Source organism: Lottia gigantea (genome assembly GCF_000327385.1).
Source record: "Lottia gigantea unplaced genomic scaffold LOTGIsca_61, whole genome shotgun sequence".
Lineage (NCBI taxonomy): Eukaryota > Metazoa > Mollusca > Gastropoda > Lottiidae > Lottia > Lottia gigantea.
Window position 1 is genome coordinate 424,817 of NW_008710086.1, and position 17,195 is coordinate 442,011.

Here is a 17,195-nt window from a genome sequence, read left to right on the forward strand (position 1 = left end):
AGACTTTTGTCCACGCTAGAGTTGGCCTTGTGTTTAGGGTGGATCGCTTCACTGCTGGAGACAGCTTTATATATAAAGGTAGGTCCACCATTTAGCCAACAAGATGTCAACAATTTCAATTCATACTCGACCGTATTTCTCATATAAATATGCTTAAAGGGTTTAGTGTTGAAATATGAATGGTCATTTTGTTATCCGGTTTTTTACATTGAGGGCATTATAAGGTTCAATAACTCTTTTCACAAACAAATATATAATGCTTTTGTACCCGAGTAGGTGTTATCAAGGACAATGTACAGCGAAAATGACCGAGAATCGGCCTCATAAACATGTTCTTTGTTTTAGACTGGAGACGTCCCCATGGCGAAAACATTTACACCAACAAAATGGGAGAATTTGGACAGTTTTATTGTGATCACTAACATGGTTATGGCTGACATAGAAATAACGTTTTGTCGTTCAGATACGACACTTTACCAATACCCCGTGCTCTACAGGCTGTCCATGTTTAAGATCCCTCACCAGAAGTAATTCGAAAAAAGCTAGCTGCCATTCTGAAAAAAAAAACCTGTTAACATTGCATACTGCATGGTGCTGTGCTTCTTCAATAGCACAATCATGTACAGGAGCTTGACCTTGAAGACAATATCAAATTGTATTTCTGACACCTGTTAAACGACACGTGTAAAACGGGGCGTGACCAAAAGTTGGAAGTGGAAGTAAGTTGCCTAATCGCTTGGAAGAAAAGTATCGCATTATCCCATTAAATTTGACCGACTTGTTACGCCCTTGAAAATCACAGAAAGAGACAGAGGGGGAGGGGGGGGGGTGGGAAAACATGCATAAAGTTTACTAAAATTCTCAAGAATTCTGTCTACTAGCTACTAGCTGCTCGAACAACCTGGCTACGATTTAATCTAGATAACACCTTGTTCAAATCTCTTGGCTATGACGTTACAAGGATAAGAAGGCCATGGATTCTGTCTACCAGCTGGTCCTTGGTAAATCCTCTTGACAATGAGTTTACCAGGATAACAACTCGGGTTCTCGAGGATTCTGTCTACCAGTCCTTGACCAAACTCTTGAAATGATTTAACAAGTATAACATCATAGGTTCTCAACTTCAACCTCTTGACAATGATTGGATGATTTAACAACATAGGTTCTCGAGGATCCAGTAAGTCAGCTAAATGTCTTGGCCATCACCGGCGAACGCCATTTGACGTCAGGATTTCCACTGTACAGTTTGTCCTCAAAATTTTAATGATCGAAAGCCCTGCAATAAGCCTAAGTTTTTTTTATAAAACTTGATATTGTGGAGACGAAGTTCCTGATAAAATCAAGATGGCTATTGCAAAGGTGTATAGAAGGAGGTTTGTAAAAGCTTGACATTGTGAAGATGTAGTATTGTGGGGTAATGAATTCCCGTTGTTCGCGGAATAAAGTGGGTTTGTTTAAAAACTAGTTTCTCCTTTCATTGTATGATATTACTACTGAAAATTAAAACAAGACCTTGAATTAAATAGTTCGTGGTATTCTATTCCGTTTATTTTTTTCAAAATGTAGGCTACATCAGTTATTGAATCTGATATGGTCTCAATGTTATGTCAGTAGGTCAAATTTATTTAAAGATAAATATCTAAACGTTTAAAAATTATAATGGATACTGCCGTCATGCATGAACAAAATATTTCAAAAAACAACTTGTGATGAATAACGATCCTCACGTACTCTTAAGATCTTTTGGGTTAGGGTTAGGGTGGCAAGGTTCTAAGTCTATGAAATTCAGTCAAGTGTGATATTCGACCCATCTTTAACAAAAATACACACAATAATGCATTCTGAGAGAGTATCTCTTATAAAACATTATACCGCAGCTAGGTCAAATTATACAGTAGAAGCAATTATATTTTAATGAAAAAATGATATCTTAATCAACAGTTCATGACCAACTGTAAACAAGACTACCACAAATCAATGTTAGTGAATCAAACTGGTACCCCGGTTTTTATTTAAGTCCATGCATATTCAAGAAGTTCATATTACGTTACTACAGTACAGACTGAATATTGAGATTAACCATCTGTTACGAAATGCAGACGAAATTAGGGAAATTAAAGCTGCACCTATCATTTGTCAAGTTGTTATCTATTGACCGAAATTCACATGAAATTATTCCACTATCAGCAAATTCCATCTGTAAATAATATATTCAACTAGATATACGAATTCCAATTCTAATATGTAAATTTATTACAGTTTGACTTTACTTGCACTCGATAAAAGACAGAATTGTCTGAGTTACATATCAATTTGGTGGCAGAAGTCACTTAAAAAATCTCAGGGCAGACCAGAGAAATATCTATATAGTATAGATCAGTCATATCGCAATGCAGATCAGCCAAAGCAGACAAATCACCAGGTAGAGCAAACCAATCACCATGCAGAACTGACAAATAATCATGTAGAGCAGACAAATCGACAAGCTGATCAGACAAATCGCACAGCAGAACTGACAAATCGTCATGCAGAGCAGACACATCGTCATGCAGAGCAGACAAATCGTCACGCAGAGCAGACACACCGTCATGCAGAGCAGACACATCGTCACGCAGAGCAGACACATCGTCATGCAGAGCAGACACATCGTCACGCAGAGCAGACAAATCGTCAGACAGAGCAGATAAACCAAGCAGAGCATACCATTGTCCTGCAGAGCAGACGAATGGCCGGACAGAGCTGACAAATCACCAAGCAGAGCTGACAAAATGAACTTTGAACGGAACGATATTTTAAGAAGTTTTATTATAGCTAGATTGTAACGTGTTAAAACAAATGTTAAAATTTCCGTTTTTCATGAAATATGCCAAGTAAGTAAAATGTCAAAAATTGTTAGTTTTCATGCTGTACAACTTTCCTTTTTCCTGTAAAATCTAAATTTATTCTTCAACGAAAATAAAAAGGTTGAGTAACATAATTAAAGAAGGGAATGTTCAAAATGGCAGAAGCCAAAATTACATTAAAATTCCTCACACTCTATTCTGTCATTTTTAAACCACTTATAATCCCACGTGGAGATTAGCTCCGATATTCTAGGCTTTTATTTTTAAATGGTTGTTTTTTCAAGAGTCAAATAACAGAAATTAGAAAGGAATTTTCTGATTAGTTTCTTTATCTTTCCACCATTGAGGATAGAAATAACATCTTAATGACACGGTTTGAAAGGAAATAGAAAAATATTTTTGTTTAATCTGATTTTATTAGAACATAAGAGAGTACGAAACTCTTGGTATTTTTTTCCATGAGCAAATAATATCCTTGAAAGTAAAAGTAGAACAGAAGTTTGTCCCGTGCGTCTGAGTGTTTTTTTTTTCTATATGAAATAGTTCAAATCCTTCGAGAAATAAAATCCAGAACAGAAGTTTTTATGATGTTTAGATAAGGAGTTAGTTGTGATTATTAAAACTAGTTGTTACTGATAGAGATAGATATCATTCTGACTGACAAATCAATCAACAATCTTTCTATATAACAATCTTACTTGTATTTATCATACACCAGGGATTTCTTTCATTTATGACGTAGTTTAGATGAGGCGTCATACTTCATGACGTAAAAAATTGTGACGTTTTATGACAGTGACGTCAAGTCACGCTGTGGACGTAAAATCTCTTCAGTGACGTTAAATATTTTGACATCTTATGGCAGTGACGTGAAGTACACTCTCACTGACTTCATCGTCTAAATTAGGGTGAGATTTAAATTTAAATAAAGTTTGGATAAAAAAGGAAAAGAAACAGCATGAAGTATTTCTGTGTATAGAAGATTATTTATATAAATAGTTGATTGAAAGGTTGACCTCCGACCCCAGCAGGGTTTGAAATAATAAAATTGCTGTTGAATTCTGAACTCAGTTTTAACAGTATTTAGAGAAACTATTTATTACCAATAATAGAGTATACCAGTAGAAAAAAAACCAAATTATTTCACCTTGACCAACATCAATAGTTTGAAATCTATTAACCTATTTTAGACTACACCTTTAAAGCCGAGCGTTCGCTTTGGATCACTAAAACTCGCCCTTCTCTTAAAACAACTATTTTTTTTATCTTTATAAGGGATAACGGTAGCATCAATTTGCAGCATTCTAATTTTCAATCAGACGTCTGGGTTTTTGCATTTTCACTTAAACTAACGGTTTTATGACGTCATTATCGCGAAAGTTGCTTATAATATCTAAAGGTTATTATGATATAATAATAATCTTTATTTGCATCATTTTACACCATTTCTGGTCAAAGGCAATACATAAAGTAACTTATATAAAAGGTATATTAAATATTATAAGCTTGAAAAACCTTACAATCCTTTTAACTAGAACGCTCTCAACAGATCATTAAAACTCTCCTCTCTTTCAGCGGTCACTAAATATTAAACCTCTTAACTTTCTATAGAAATAAATGAAGCGAAGACGATGGTAACTATCAAATGTGATATTACAAAGTTTCAAAACAAACCGTGTATAACTAAACCTACTATTAATATAAAAATATTACCAGTATACTATTTAGGGGACGAGATGAAGTGACGATTTAATAGCTCGAGACACTCTAAGCCTGAGTTGGGATCGTGAGAAACTGAAATTGTTTATAGTTAATTGATGATGCAGGGAAATTAGTAGAAATAGAATTAATTCACCATGATACGATTAATTAGTGAGCTATATACCCTCGGGTGTTGTGATAAATGATGTGACCTTTGAAAGTGTGAAAATTACTTGTACAAAATTACGATTCAATCATTAAAAAAAATCTAAATCGAACTTATGGTCGCTGTACTACATTATCGTTTAGATCACGTGACGTCATATACATTTTTTACCTCAGTCCCTAATAATACGGGGTATTTACCTTTTAAAGTTAAACTAAAAATAGAAATATGAAAAAGTTTTGGGCGTGATGAATAGACGATGACTAAACTAGAATATTTCATTATTATAAAGTGAATCAGTTTTTATGTATATTCTCATGTGTGAACAAGAATATGCTTTTGTTTGTTTGTGAAATATAACCTAAATATTTAAATTTTAAACTTATATTCTCATGATCATGACGTCATTTTATTGGGAAGACAATTTGAATGAAATGAAGGAGAATGACGTCACAAGCGGAAGGATATTATATAGTAATTATCGCCGGATTCCCATCAGCTGTTTATTTGTATTGTTTATTTTTGGTTTAGAGAAATAGAAGAAAGGGGGAATGTTTATTTTCTATTACCTCTTGGTGGAGAGATAACAACAAATTCAAACAAAACCACGAAACTCTTTATTCTGGAGGGTTAAATCTCAGGCACCAACAGTGACGTTTCTATAGTGAATGAGGTGATGAGGGAACCATGAAGGGGCTTCATAATTTTTTCAATGAGGAGGGGGGTACAGGCCATTGTTACTTTTTGTTATATGGTCAGAAATGTAAAGGGAGGGGGCAAAGCCGGGCTAGACGCCACTGAAGCACCTGATTATGGTCGAAAAAACTCAATAGCCGCTTTTATACTTTTAATTATGTTATGTTGGTTTACAAGTATTGTTTTGATAATTAACATTTTATTTGTAAATAACAAGTTAACGCTTCAAACAGATGCTGATATCCCAGACCAAAATCTACTACTACTAGTAAGGGAAGAGGTCCGCTTCGATCAGAATTTTTTTAAAAGAGACCAAAATCAGGTGCCTGTGGGTTATATCGGGTGGCCCAGAAAAATTGTTAACACTTTTCAATTCAGGATTATTTATAAAGTATTAAAGCTATGATCATAATATTTCCTTCCACTCAATATAGTCTTGAGAAGTCGAAGACACATCACACCAGTATAGTAATTATTACGCCATTTCAGGATCTCTAACTGATAAAATAGTTCCTTTGTTCACCTACTTTTTAAGTCTTTAGTCATAATACAACTTATCAGATGAAAATACCTGTCTCTATGGAGGTAATTACCTGCCAAAATCTCGTGTAAAAATCAAGATAACAGATTCCAATGATCAAAGAATAATAATATCTGTCACAAGAGTGGTTATAAAATGGTCGTATTATTTTGGCACCAACTAGAAAGCAGTAATATGTTATACATCTGTCAACTTGAGAAATAGAATTTTCTGCAGCAAGTGCGCTGATAACAATCTACCTTTCCTTACAAATTACCTTTCAGTTCAACGTTCTACTATTCTGCACTGAGATGTTCTGTTTTTGAGAAATTTTTCGTGCGTTTTAGTTCTTCTTAAGACTATTAAAGCACATTCAAGACCCAAATCAATCCCCGAAAATACCGACTGTTCCTCTTTAAAAGGAGAGTGGTTTTCCATATCCCTAGTTAAGTGAAATAAAAAAGGGGGAATTAGATTCATCAAGGAAAAGCATGGCGCAATTAGTGGTAATAAAAATCAACCACTTAGTTAAAGACATATAGAGACATAGATCTTAAAGTTAAATTTAATAAAAAAGGAAAATGAAATCAATTTTGACAAAAAGAGCCTGTTTAAGTAATCAGCTGGCAGCTGTAAGTATAGTGGTAAAACTATCAGTGTGGAGGCTAACTATTAGCTGGCTCCACTGGGGGTCTCTAATAACATCTTTACAGAATTCCAGACAGGCAGATCAGTTCACTAAAGGTCGGTTTAAATAGGCTCTAAATCATATTTTACTCAAAGGGCGTCTTTCAGATTTACTTTTTCGTTTGTGGTTTTACTCTTGGCAGAAATCTGCAAGATCGGGGAATTCGTTTAGTCTATCGGAAGGGGGCAATAAACTCAGGTAGTGGTCGTTACTTATTCAAGCTAGTGGGAGTAAATTAATAATACCAAAAGTCGGTTTACATAAATTCTAAATCATGTTTAGCTTTTTCCTTCAGTATGACTGTTATTCGTGGAGCGAATCATACAGTCTAGATTGACGTCATTTTGCTTTTGTGTCATTGACGCCACTGACGTCATACCTCTATGGAGCAAATCTGCAGGGTTGGAAACAGCACAGAACCACTAGATCAAAGCCTTGCATATTGAACAACGTAAAGGTTTCAGTGATTTACTAACAAGGCGTTCCTCAAGTGCCAATTTCACCAATCACCAGATGATAAGAGCAATCCGTTTGTTGTTTCAGTAATCCTTTTTCAATTATAAATTAAGGAGCTAAAAACATCGCCCAACCTAAACTTTGTTATTTGCAACAGCGGAAAATTTGATGACATCATACCTTAATTAAATTTGATTGGTTATATGTTAAAGTTCGCAAAAACTCGGTAGTTAAAGTTAGCAAAAACTCACTAGTCAAAGTTAAAGGAGCAAAAACTAGGCGTTGGAATTCACTAATTAGATGATTAACGAGAAATGCGTGGGCGATGTCCTTGGCGAAGACATCATGTTGTAGTTAGTCAGAATTAGGAACGGTTTGCCATCAAATTAAACACAGCGGCCTTCAGAAAGAAATATTCTCGTTAACGAGCCTGGCAGCTCAGTCATATTTACTTTCCTTATCGACAGATTGGGTTACTATGTCAATCAGCGAGGTCGACAAGTCGAAACAGAAAAATATCAGTAAATACAATTTTTTTGTCCAAAATGGAGAAAATAAACAAATTAGTGTTATTCTAAAATCTGAGTGGATTTTCTACTTTCGCTTCCACCTGTCTCTGATTGTCGACGAACCAACTGCAGTAATTTTAGCTTCAACAAATATTTTTTGTAATATCAATGAGAAAACAAATATTTTTTGTCATATCAATGTGAGAACAAATGTTTTCTATCTACTTGTGACAACGTTGAAAGATTTAGTTATATTTCTAGTAATTGCTAACATTTTTACTACTCGTTCACACTTTATTGCCAATGTTATGTTTCTTTTTGGTTCTTAAATCACTTCTAGCTATTAAACACAGCTCTCTAGGCAAATAAACGTATTCTGTAGTAAAATCAAACCATTACACGAGCTCTTACATTTAATCAAAAATCACAGCCGGATCAAGCAGTAGTGAATTTACTTGGTAAGTCATTTGATTTAATTTGTGGTTCAATTCTCAAACACATATCGAAAAGGGAATTCGGAATTAGGCCTTGAATGGGAAAATCCAGTTTATTTTCAAGGTCACAGAGACATACACTTTCCTTAATCACCTTGCTCTTAGTCTTGAGATCGGCATAAGACAAATCTTCTCTTTAAGACACCCATAGTTTAATGAATATGGACCATTCCAATGAGACCCTTTCAAAAATCACTGCTCAAGGTCAAACTAAAAACACCTGGTCAAAGTTTTCCAGAGGATCCAAATCGACATTAGTGGTCAACGTATAATGGAATACATATTACATATAAAGACGTTATAGTCGTCTTTTATGCGCGACTTCGTAAACTTGAAATTGGCGTAAGGCAAGGAGACGTTATTAAACCTATATTATTCAATAGTTTAAATAACGTTATGACGTTTTCTGGATCTGATGCAATTCAAATGTTTCGAATTTTATGACTTAAACCCTTAAAAATCTCTTGGATTGGAATAATTCAAAACTTATTGCAATCCTGCAGTTGTCTATCAGGCATATAGACTGTTGGAAAAGTAATACAAGGTGATATTTCATAGTTAAAACAGCTAGAAAATCAGAAAGAATTTACTTTTCATAAAGTGCTGAATATGGAATATGTTTCGATTTTAAATTGGTTATGATGGTTAACATAGCTAATGTAAATGGTTCTAAAGGGCTAACAAAGTCATTTTAAAAAAGAAATTCATAATCGGGTAAGAGAATCAACTAAAAGGGTATAAGGGTTCTAAAAAGGGCTGAAACTGTTGAAAAATAAACTTAGAAATTTTAAAACCGAACCTAAAATAAACTTAAACAAAGTCAAACGAAGTAAAAAGCTATATAAAAAGGGGCTGAAATTGTAAAACAATTTATAATGTTAATCAAGTGGATACGAAGAGTTATATAAAAAGGGCACGAAAATTGAAAAATAAAATAAACTTACCTAAAACAACAACAAGAACCACACACAATACCCAGATGTTGAGAAGAAAGAGCAAGCCCTTGGCACACGTTACCACATTTCTGATCATTCTACTGGATCTCTGGGGTCGAATCACCGCCGGATCATAACTCACTCCTAAAACAGAAGATTGAGGGGATACAGTCTCTCTCGGTACCACATCAAAACATTCTTGTTCCAATGATCCGAACTTCTTCACGCCCATCTCGGACGGGTAGGATCCGACGTCTGGTGCCCTCGCGACCACGTGTCAACACTATGGTTAAAAAAGGGTACAACTGCGTTTCCACAAAGAACGTATGACGTATGAAAATAGTGGGAAATGGAACCGAACAACGTGTCGTGTTTTAATGAATGAAACAGGGGAGGTATTACTAGCAGACGAACTCTTACAGGCTTGCACGTGGCGGTTTGTAGCAGACGTGGAAATGATAGAGGTATTTCTGTTGGTGGGTGAAATCAAGATCAATTGTACGTAATGAATTGTTTATTTTAGGTTTTGTGTATTTCCGGGTTGGATTAAGATAAAGTGGAAGTAGGGTTTCCGGTCTCATATAAATCTGGTTGTTATGGTAACACGTGAGAACAATATATATTTTAAATATTGTATTAGTCTAGGTGACTTCCCTGTAATAACATTGAGTTGTGTCGCCTGCCTCGTTACATTTCAATATGTTTAACAGATATATTTTAAATAGGCTTCTGTATAACCTTACAGAGTGGGAGGGAGGGGGGGAGAGGGGCGTGGACTTAAGTGGGTTGGGACCATTATAAGGTAATTGGACTATCTGTTACTGAGAGGGATGTCGACTCGATAAAACGAAATACCAAATAACATTATTAGCTATATGGACTCTCTGAAAGATGCTTATTTGACAAACCGAAAATGCCAAATACATTTGTATATCATTCGTTGTGTGAACTCTCTGAAAGGGATGCCAAGTTGACAAACCTAAGTTAAAAAAAGAGGACTCTCTGTAAGACGAGTCGAGTTGATGATGATCCGAAACGATAAAATTAAATTATTAAACACACATGGCCCAGTGCGAACGATGAGAATAAGAACTGGCTGATTTGATATTACTGAAACACTACACTAACTATCTCATCCTTTGATTTTATTTCCTACTTCATGACCTTGGCCAGTGCTTTCTTGACAATACTTAAAAATGTTCATTATTTCAAATAGGGAAAGACTGACCTATGGCCCCCTGGACAATTTTGTGGCCCCTCAACTGGCGTATCCTAGAACCGGCAATTCTCTAACACATTAAAAATACTTATTTTTTACAACAATCCAAACCACAGAAAAAAAACACACAGAAAAAGTAATTAAATCAATACACAGCTCTGAACTGATCATCAAATATCAAATTAACTTGTCACTAGAGAATCTCATAGAACTAAAAACTTAGAGGCTTATCATTGATAATAATAATAAAACTGTTTTCAAAACACGAATAAAAATTATAAATTATGTCCATATAAATAAGTATTCTATCCCATACCTCGTAGGTCCATACTAGTCCAATATTTGTCACTTTCTGAGCGATTTCCAAATACCTCCTAAATCGTTCATTCTTTAGCGTATTAATTTGTTAGAAAACATTTAAAGAGGATGGTCTTTTCGACTTAGTAGCGGATCACAAAACATTTTTGTGGTATGTGGTAGCGAGTTTCCTTTCAACCAACCAACGTAGAAATCCACCCAATTAACGCTCCAATGATTCCATTTAATGGTTTTCACGCTTGTTGGTCCTGACGTTTCATCCCTAATTTCTTTTTTTGTCACGATATAGGGGCTACCTTCTGAGTGTACATCAGATGAAATGGGTTTTACATTCTACTGTACTTAATTTTTCTGAATCATTATATGACAAAAATAGATTTTTTTTTGTTTTCCGGAATGAAGAATTAAAATTGAGTTTTTTTTATCTTACGGTTCTGTATCTTATTGGACTAATGAAATTAAATAGAGTTTTATATCCTACTGTTCTGTATCTTATTGGACTAATGAAATGAAATGGAGTTTTATATCCTACTGTTAAGTATCTTATTGGACTAATGAAATGAAATAGAGTTTTATATCCTACTGTTCTGTATCTTATTGGACTAATGAAATGAAATGTAGTTTTATATCCTACTGTTCTGTATCTTATTGGACTAATGAAATGAAATGTAGTTTTATATCCTACTGTTCTGTATCTTACTGAACTAATGAAATGAAATAGAGTTTTATATCCTACTGTTCTGTATCTTATTGAACTAATGAAATGAAATAGAGTTTTATATCCTACTGTTCTGTATCTTATTGGACTAATGAAATGAAATGGAGTTTTATATCCTACTGTTTTGTATCTTATTGGACTAATGAAATGAAATATAGTTTTATATCCTACTGTTTTGTATCTTATTGGACTAATGAAATGAAATATAGTTTTATATCCTACTGTTCTATATCTTATTGGACTAATGAAATGAAATATAGTTTTATATCCTACTGTTCTATATCTTATTGGACTAATGAAATGAAATACATTGTTTGGTTGGTATAGCTTAGTGATATAAAATATAATTACGAAAGAAAGACCCAAAATATTCTTAATAAAGTAATAATTCTTTTCTTCGCGATGACTTGAATTACGAAACCTCATGTGAACACGTGTTTTGTGCATGGAACCTTAGACATATCATTGCATATCAATTTACTGAATAATTATTAAGTCATCTATTATACACCTATCCTTCCTACACCCGGACATCTTGAAATAGCCCCTATTATTAATCTGTATAGTCTTTTTAAATCTCGTCAATATAAAACACCATTAGACTACGCGTGATATTTCACAATACTACATACTCGATACCCTATTGCCGATATCAGGTTGTTGCTCGGGGACTTTATTCTCGAAAACTCCATGCCATGTATTCTCGAAACGATCTTAGCGCTAGGACATCCTAGGTTCTTATCTTCTAACATTGAGTCTAGGATATCCTATACTAGTGCTAAGATCGTTTCGAGAATACAGGGCCAGATTTGAACAAAATACAGTAATCTGATTGGATGGTAATAATAAATTTAAAATCAATATAAGTGATTGACCAATCAGATGATTGAAACACTAAATTCATCTTCAGTTTAGATTTTCAGAATAAGGCCCAGCTTATAAACTAAAATCCTAGTTTTAGTCCCAAAGATTTACCGGAAAGGTTATATTATAAAAAAAAAACCGTGAGAAATAAAAGATTATTATCCATCACGATATTTTACTGTATAGAGGTCTATATTACATTACAAATTACATCCTGCCCTTCTGTCTAACATAGAGTGAGTGAAGATTTGCAACACAATGTGAAGATTTGCAACACAATACTGTGTGTCATGGAGGATATTGTGTCTGTATATTAGTAGAGTTTATCAGTTAATAACTTGTATAAGACGATATGTTAAAGGGATTGTAAAGAGGTTTTCTCTGACGTCACTAATCGCAAAATACACTTAATCACATTTCGCGATTAGTGACGTCATCAAACACTTAGTTTTAGTGGAATTGCAGGAACCACAGACGTCTGATTGAAAAATTGGAATGGTACAAATTGATGCTATCAGTGTCACTGATACACATAAAAAATTTAGAAAAACTTTCACAATTCCTTTAAATTAATTCCGATTTATAGAAAAGTACGATCGAAAACCAATACATTATAACTCTTACACTGTAACAATGGAACCTCAAAAATAATATTAAACATTTTCTATTAATATTGATGATTCTTAAAGTTTTCCCTCCAACAAATCGAACCTCGGTCAAATCTAACTAGAATTGTAAAGAATTATCCCCGACTTGTCTAAAATAGCTCATAAATAATAAAAAATCGATACAAAAAAAATCAATGCTGATTTTCCAAATTTTCCAAATTTTCGAATTCGATCCTTTTGATCGGTCAGGTTTGATTGGTTAAAAAAAATAGAGCATTTATCCCTTTCAAAAAACTGTTTTCGTAAAGTTGAATCAGAGTACCTCTATCTAACGTTTGACCGAATTCTATGTAGAGCATGTTCGATTTGAAAAAACACAAAAGATAAATTGTTAATTCGCCTATATGTTGAAGATATGAATCTATATATGATCTATAATCTATAATTTTGAACCAGAAAGCTGTTTATTCCCACAGCAGAAAATTGGGCTGGCTCTACTTCACAAGACCATGCTTTTGGACAAATGTCTTGGCAATGATTTTACATGGATCACAAGTAAATTGCTCGTATTGCAAGTCCGCTTCCAAAAGCGACCGAAAAGAATCATATAGCACAAAATGTCTTTCATTGACATACACTTCGTAGCTTTCTAATGTAAACTGGGCTGAAGACAAATCTAGTTGTAGCAGAAAGAAAGTAAGAAGTAAGGAAGGGTGTGTAAGGAATAGAAATCAACCTGAACGATCTGCTACATGTTGGTATGATAAAGAGAAAATAATACAGGTTCTTATCACCAATCTAGTTGATGGTCTGTAAAAACTATAGTTGATAAGATGATGTCTGTAATTTCAATGTTATTGGTCTTATTGACTGACTTGGTGAATGATGGAATGTAATTATATTATATTACAGGATAGGTTCTCATCGTAGTCTATATTGTCTTGTAGCAGGGCAGGGCAGGGCAGGGCAGGGCAGGGCAGGGCAGGGCAGGGCAAGGCAGGGCAGGTAGTTTCGTCTCATGAAGATGTTGGTCGGCTGAGTGTTCTTACAACCCTCTCACAATTCTCATCTCACAATCTCTGTTGTTATTTATAAAATATTGTTTACTAACAGGTTGTTTACTAGAATATTTGTATTAATCAATTACTGGGTATTAATTATTCATTAACTAGAAAAACCCGAGTGTCACTTCACACAGCCAGCGGTTATTTTATAATCTTGAATTTATGTCCGAGAGACGGCCTTGAGCATCGTTCTTTTGGAGAGAAATTGGTGGTAACAGTAAGGAGCAGTGGGTGCGGGGGTGTGGGGGGAGGGGGGGAGGTCGAGAAGGGGGTTGGTGATCGTAAGCAGCATGCTCAAGAGCTGCGAAAATACCAAGTGGTAAAGATACAAAGGGTATAATGACATTACAATAAACAGATATATAAATTATATAATGTCTGGTAACAGCTATATATTTGACAACGGTTCGGATGAAGATGAAAGGTTTTGAAGATAGAACATAAGTGATCAAAAACGAACGAGCAATCAGTGGCGGAACCAAAGGGGGAAAAATATCATAACTAGGTTAGAAATTCGGGCAACCTCAGTCCACCCTACTCGGACGTAAACCTGGCTCCGCCTCTGCGAGCAATCAACACATCAATAATATAATAGCCATATTGACCGATGTTTATAAATGTTAACGAGTGTAAATAAACCAATATCCATTAATTCAACTGTTGATATCTATAATTAATATTAAGAACTCTCATTAACAATATTAATATCATTAAAATATCACACGGGACGTTTTAATTATACTAGTTAATTGCTCTTTTCTATTAGTATTAGTTCCATGACGGATGGGCAATCTCAACTCACTGATCATTGAAAAATGGCAATAGCTCTCCACTCATGCCGACTGATCCTTTGAGATGCTCTGAGTCGCCGGTCCCAGAGATTCTCCCGTACGACTGCCCTTTTAAATACCCCCCCCCCCCCTCCACCTCCTTCTAACCCCAATTCCCCTAGCATGCTTGTTTCTAACAGGAAGCTGATCGGTATTTAGCCGGTGTACGATAATATGACATTGAAACGATCGTAATATTCAATGCTTTATCAAAGTATCAAATGATTTTCTAAGAAAGAAATTCGATCTCTCAATAGATAGATTTGAATAATAATTTAAGTAGTTCGACTCTATTATAAAATCATTTAATACTTCTCAAACAATCGAGTGGACACGGGAGACTATTACACCAATCTAGCTGGATCTGGGTTATTAGTTTGGGACTCAAACGAATTTAGACAGGATCCTTTAGAACAATGATTCGTTTATCCATTGTAAAATTCTTAAAGAGATTTGACCAGGGACCAGCTGATAGAAATGAACCTCAAGAACCTACGTGTTTATCTTTGTAAAATCATTACCAAGGGGTCTGACCAAAGACCAACTGGAAGACTGGTTCTTCGTGAATCTAGGTTCTCTACTCTGTCAGCTTTTGGACTTGAGACATATCAGTACCTTGCTTGTGATGAAAACTGGAGTTGTGCAATTCTGGGTATAAAATGCAGGGTCCGGGGCTGAAATATTTTCAGAGAGGGGGGGGAGGTTAGACTCGACAGACGTGCATCATCACGTAATCTGGTGCGTAAAGAACGATTATAACGTAACGTTTCTAACGTCATCGGTAAAATATTTCAGGGGGTGTGGGACAGGGAGGCTGTTCGAGAGAATGTTACTGATAAATGGCAATAGAAACACCTGTAATTAACTCAGGTGTTAAGATAAATATTCTAAAAAAACCTCTTATTTAATCATTCCCACGTTTTAAATTTCATAATTCATCCACTCAGATATTCTATTTTAAATTTTATTATTTTTATAACCTAACATTACAACTAGCTAGGTTGAAATAATCTTAAATAATTCTCTTTTAGATTCCATTAATTAATCATTACTACTCGCTAGGTCAGAATAATCCTAAATAAATCTTACAATAATAGGAGTGTAGTCTAGAAACGTGAATTTTAGGAACCGATTTATCCTTGATACGAGATTGGTCTCAAATTCAGTCACCGGTCAAAAACAAAAAAAGAGAAAGGAATGACAAATCATTTTTTACAATGATAACACATCCTTTCTACTAACCAATTCTTGGTAAAACAATGGCATTGATCTTTCCCCGACCAGTACACATTATTATTTACAGCTTGGTCGACTGGAATTATGAGGAAAGATTACTTTCAATGTCACCAGTTCCACATGCCGACCGAGATTAGAATCTATTACCACTACTTATTCGGCTTAACCAATTTAACACTCTGAACGACTGTGTTTTAGCTCGTCCTGAAAGTATTAATTGTCATGGAAAAACGACTTTGGCGTCAAAAAAAGAAGTGTCGTGGTTCAGAATAGGGGAAGTGTCCGACCACTGTAATAATATAAAAACTTACTGTAAGAACTCAAATACTGAGTAACGTCTGACACGCGTTCCAGTATTGTTGACTAAAATCCCCAGCCCCGGAAAGTTTAGACCAGGTTTCGAACTCTTGAACACAGTTATCCAATCCAATAAGTTTCGATCGATTTTCAAAATCTAAAAGTCTAAAAATTATTATCAGAGTTATACAATTAGTATTGAGCAATTTTTAAACTTCAGTTTCGAACTCTTGAGCACAGTTATCTAAGGCCCAGTGTGTTCTAAAACATAATTAGCCTACCAAACACTTTAATAAGACCACCAGAGTGTCCAAGAAACGTTTTCGAACTCTGGAGCACAATTATCCCAAGCACTAATAAACCAGACAACGTGTCCTTAATCCAAAGAGATTTAATATCAAACTGTTGAAATTCTGAACAAATCCTTGATAAAACTGAATGGAGTTTTACTTCCTATTTTCTCACATCAAACTTATAGAGGCGCTAGTTACAAACTAAACTCAGTATCCAAAACAATCAAAGTATATTAGAATTCAGCGCTACTGTCTAACGTTTGCCGTAAGCCGCTAGTCCACTAAGCAATATCTCAGCTGTTAGGGCAGAGTAACCGCGGTTTTGAATCCAACTGTAGTTCACTATAAGCAATATATCCACTGATAGGGCAGTTTTAGCACGGCGTTTATAAAAGCACTCTCAGTCCACTAAGCAATATCTACACTGTTAGGGCAGATTAACCTCGAGTGTATATCTAACTTCAGTTCTCAGAGCAATATCTCCACTGATAGGGCAGTTTTAGCGCGGTAATAAAAGCACCCAATAGTTTATGTTTGATTGTATGAATGAATGGAAAGGTTATAGAGAGTTGTTAGATTTGATTGACGTGGGCTTCTATAGATTATACATTAATAAATAAACACTAGTATACCTTTATAGTATACACAATACGGTGTGTTAGATTTACCAACCAACCAACCTCTTTCAGCCGCTATCGATTATGCGACGTGGCGTTATTGGCAGGTAAAAATGAAATGAA

General features: G+C 34.9%; 1 protein-coding gene across 1 annotated transcript; it reads left to right on the forward strand.

Annotated features, from left to right (window-relative positions):
* Window positions 1-1,344: 1,344 nt before the first annotated feature.
* LOTGIDRAFT_166779 (hypothetical protein) lies at window positions 1,345-2,743 on the forward strand (the record flags this gene model as incomplete). The annotated part of the gene is made up of 2 exons (XM_009064228.1): window positions 1,345-1,373; window positions 2,260-2,743. The coding sequence occupies 2 exons, from the start codon at window positions 1,345-1,347 to the stop codon at window positions 2,741-2,743; spliced, it is 513 nt and encodes a 170-aa protein (XP_009062476.1).
* Window positions 2,744-17,195: the final 14,452 nt, after the last annotated feature.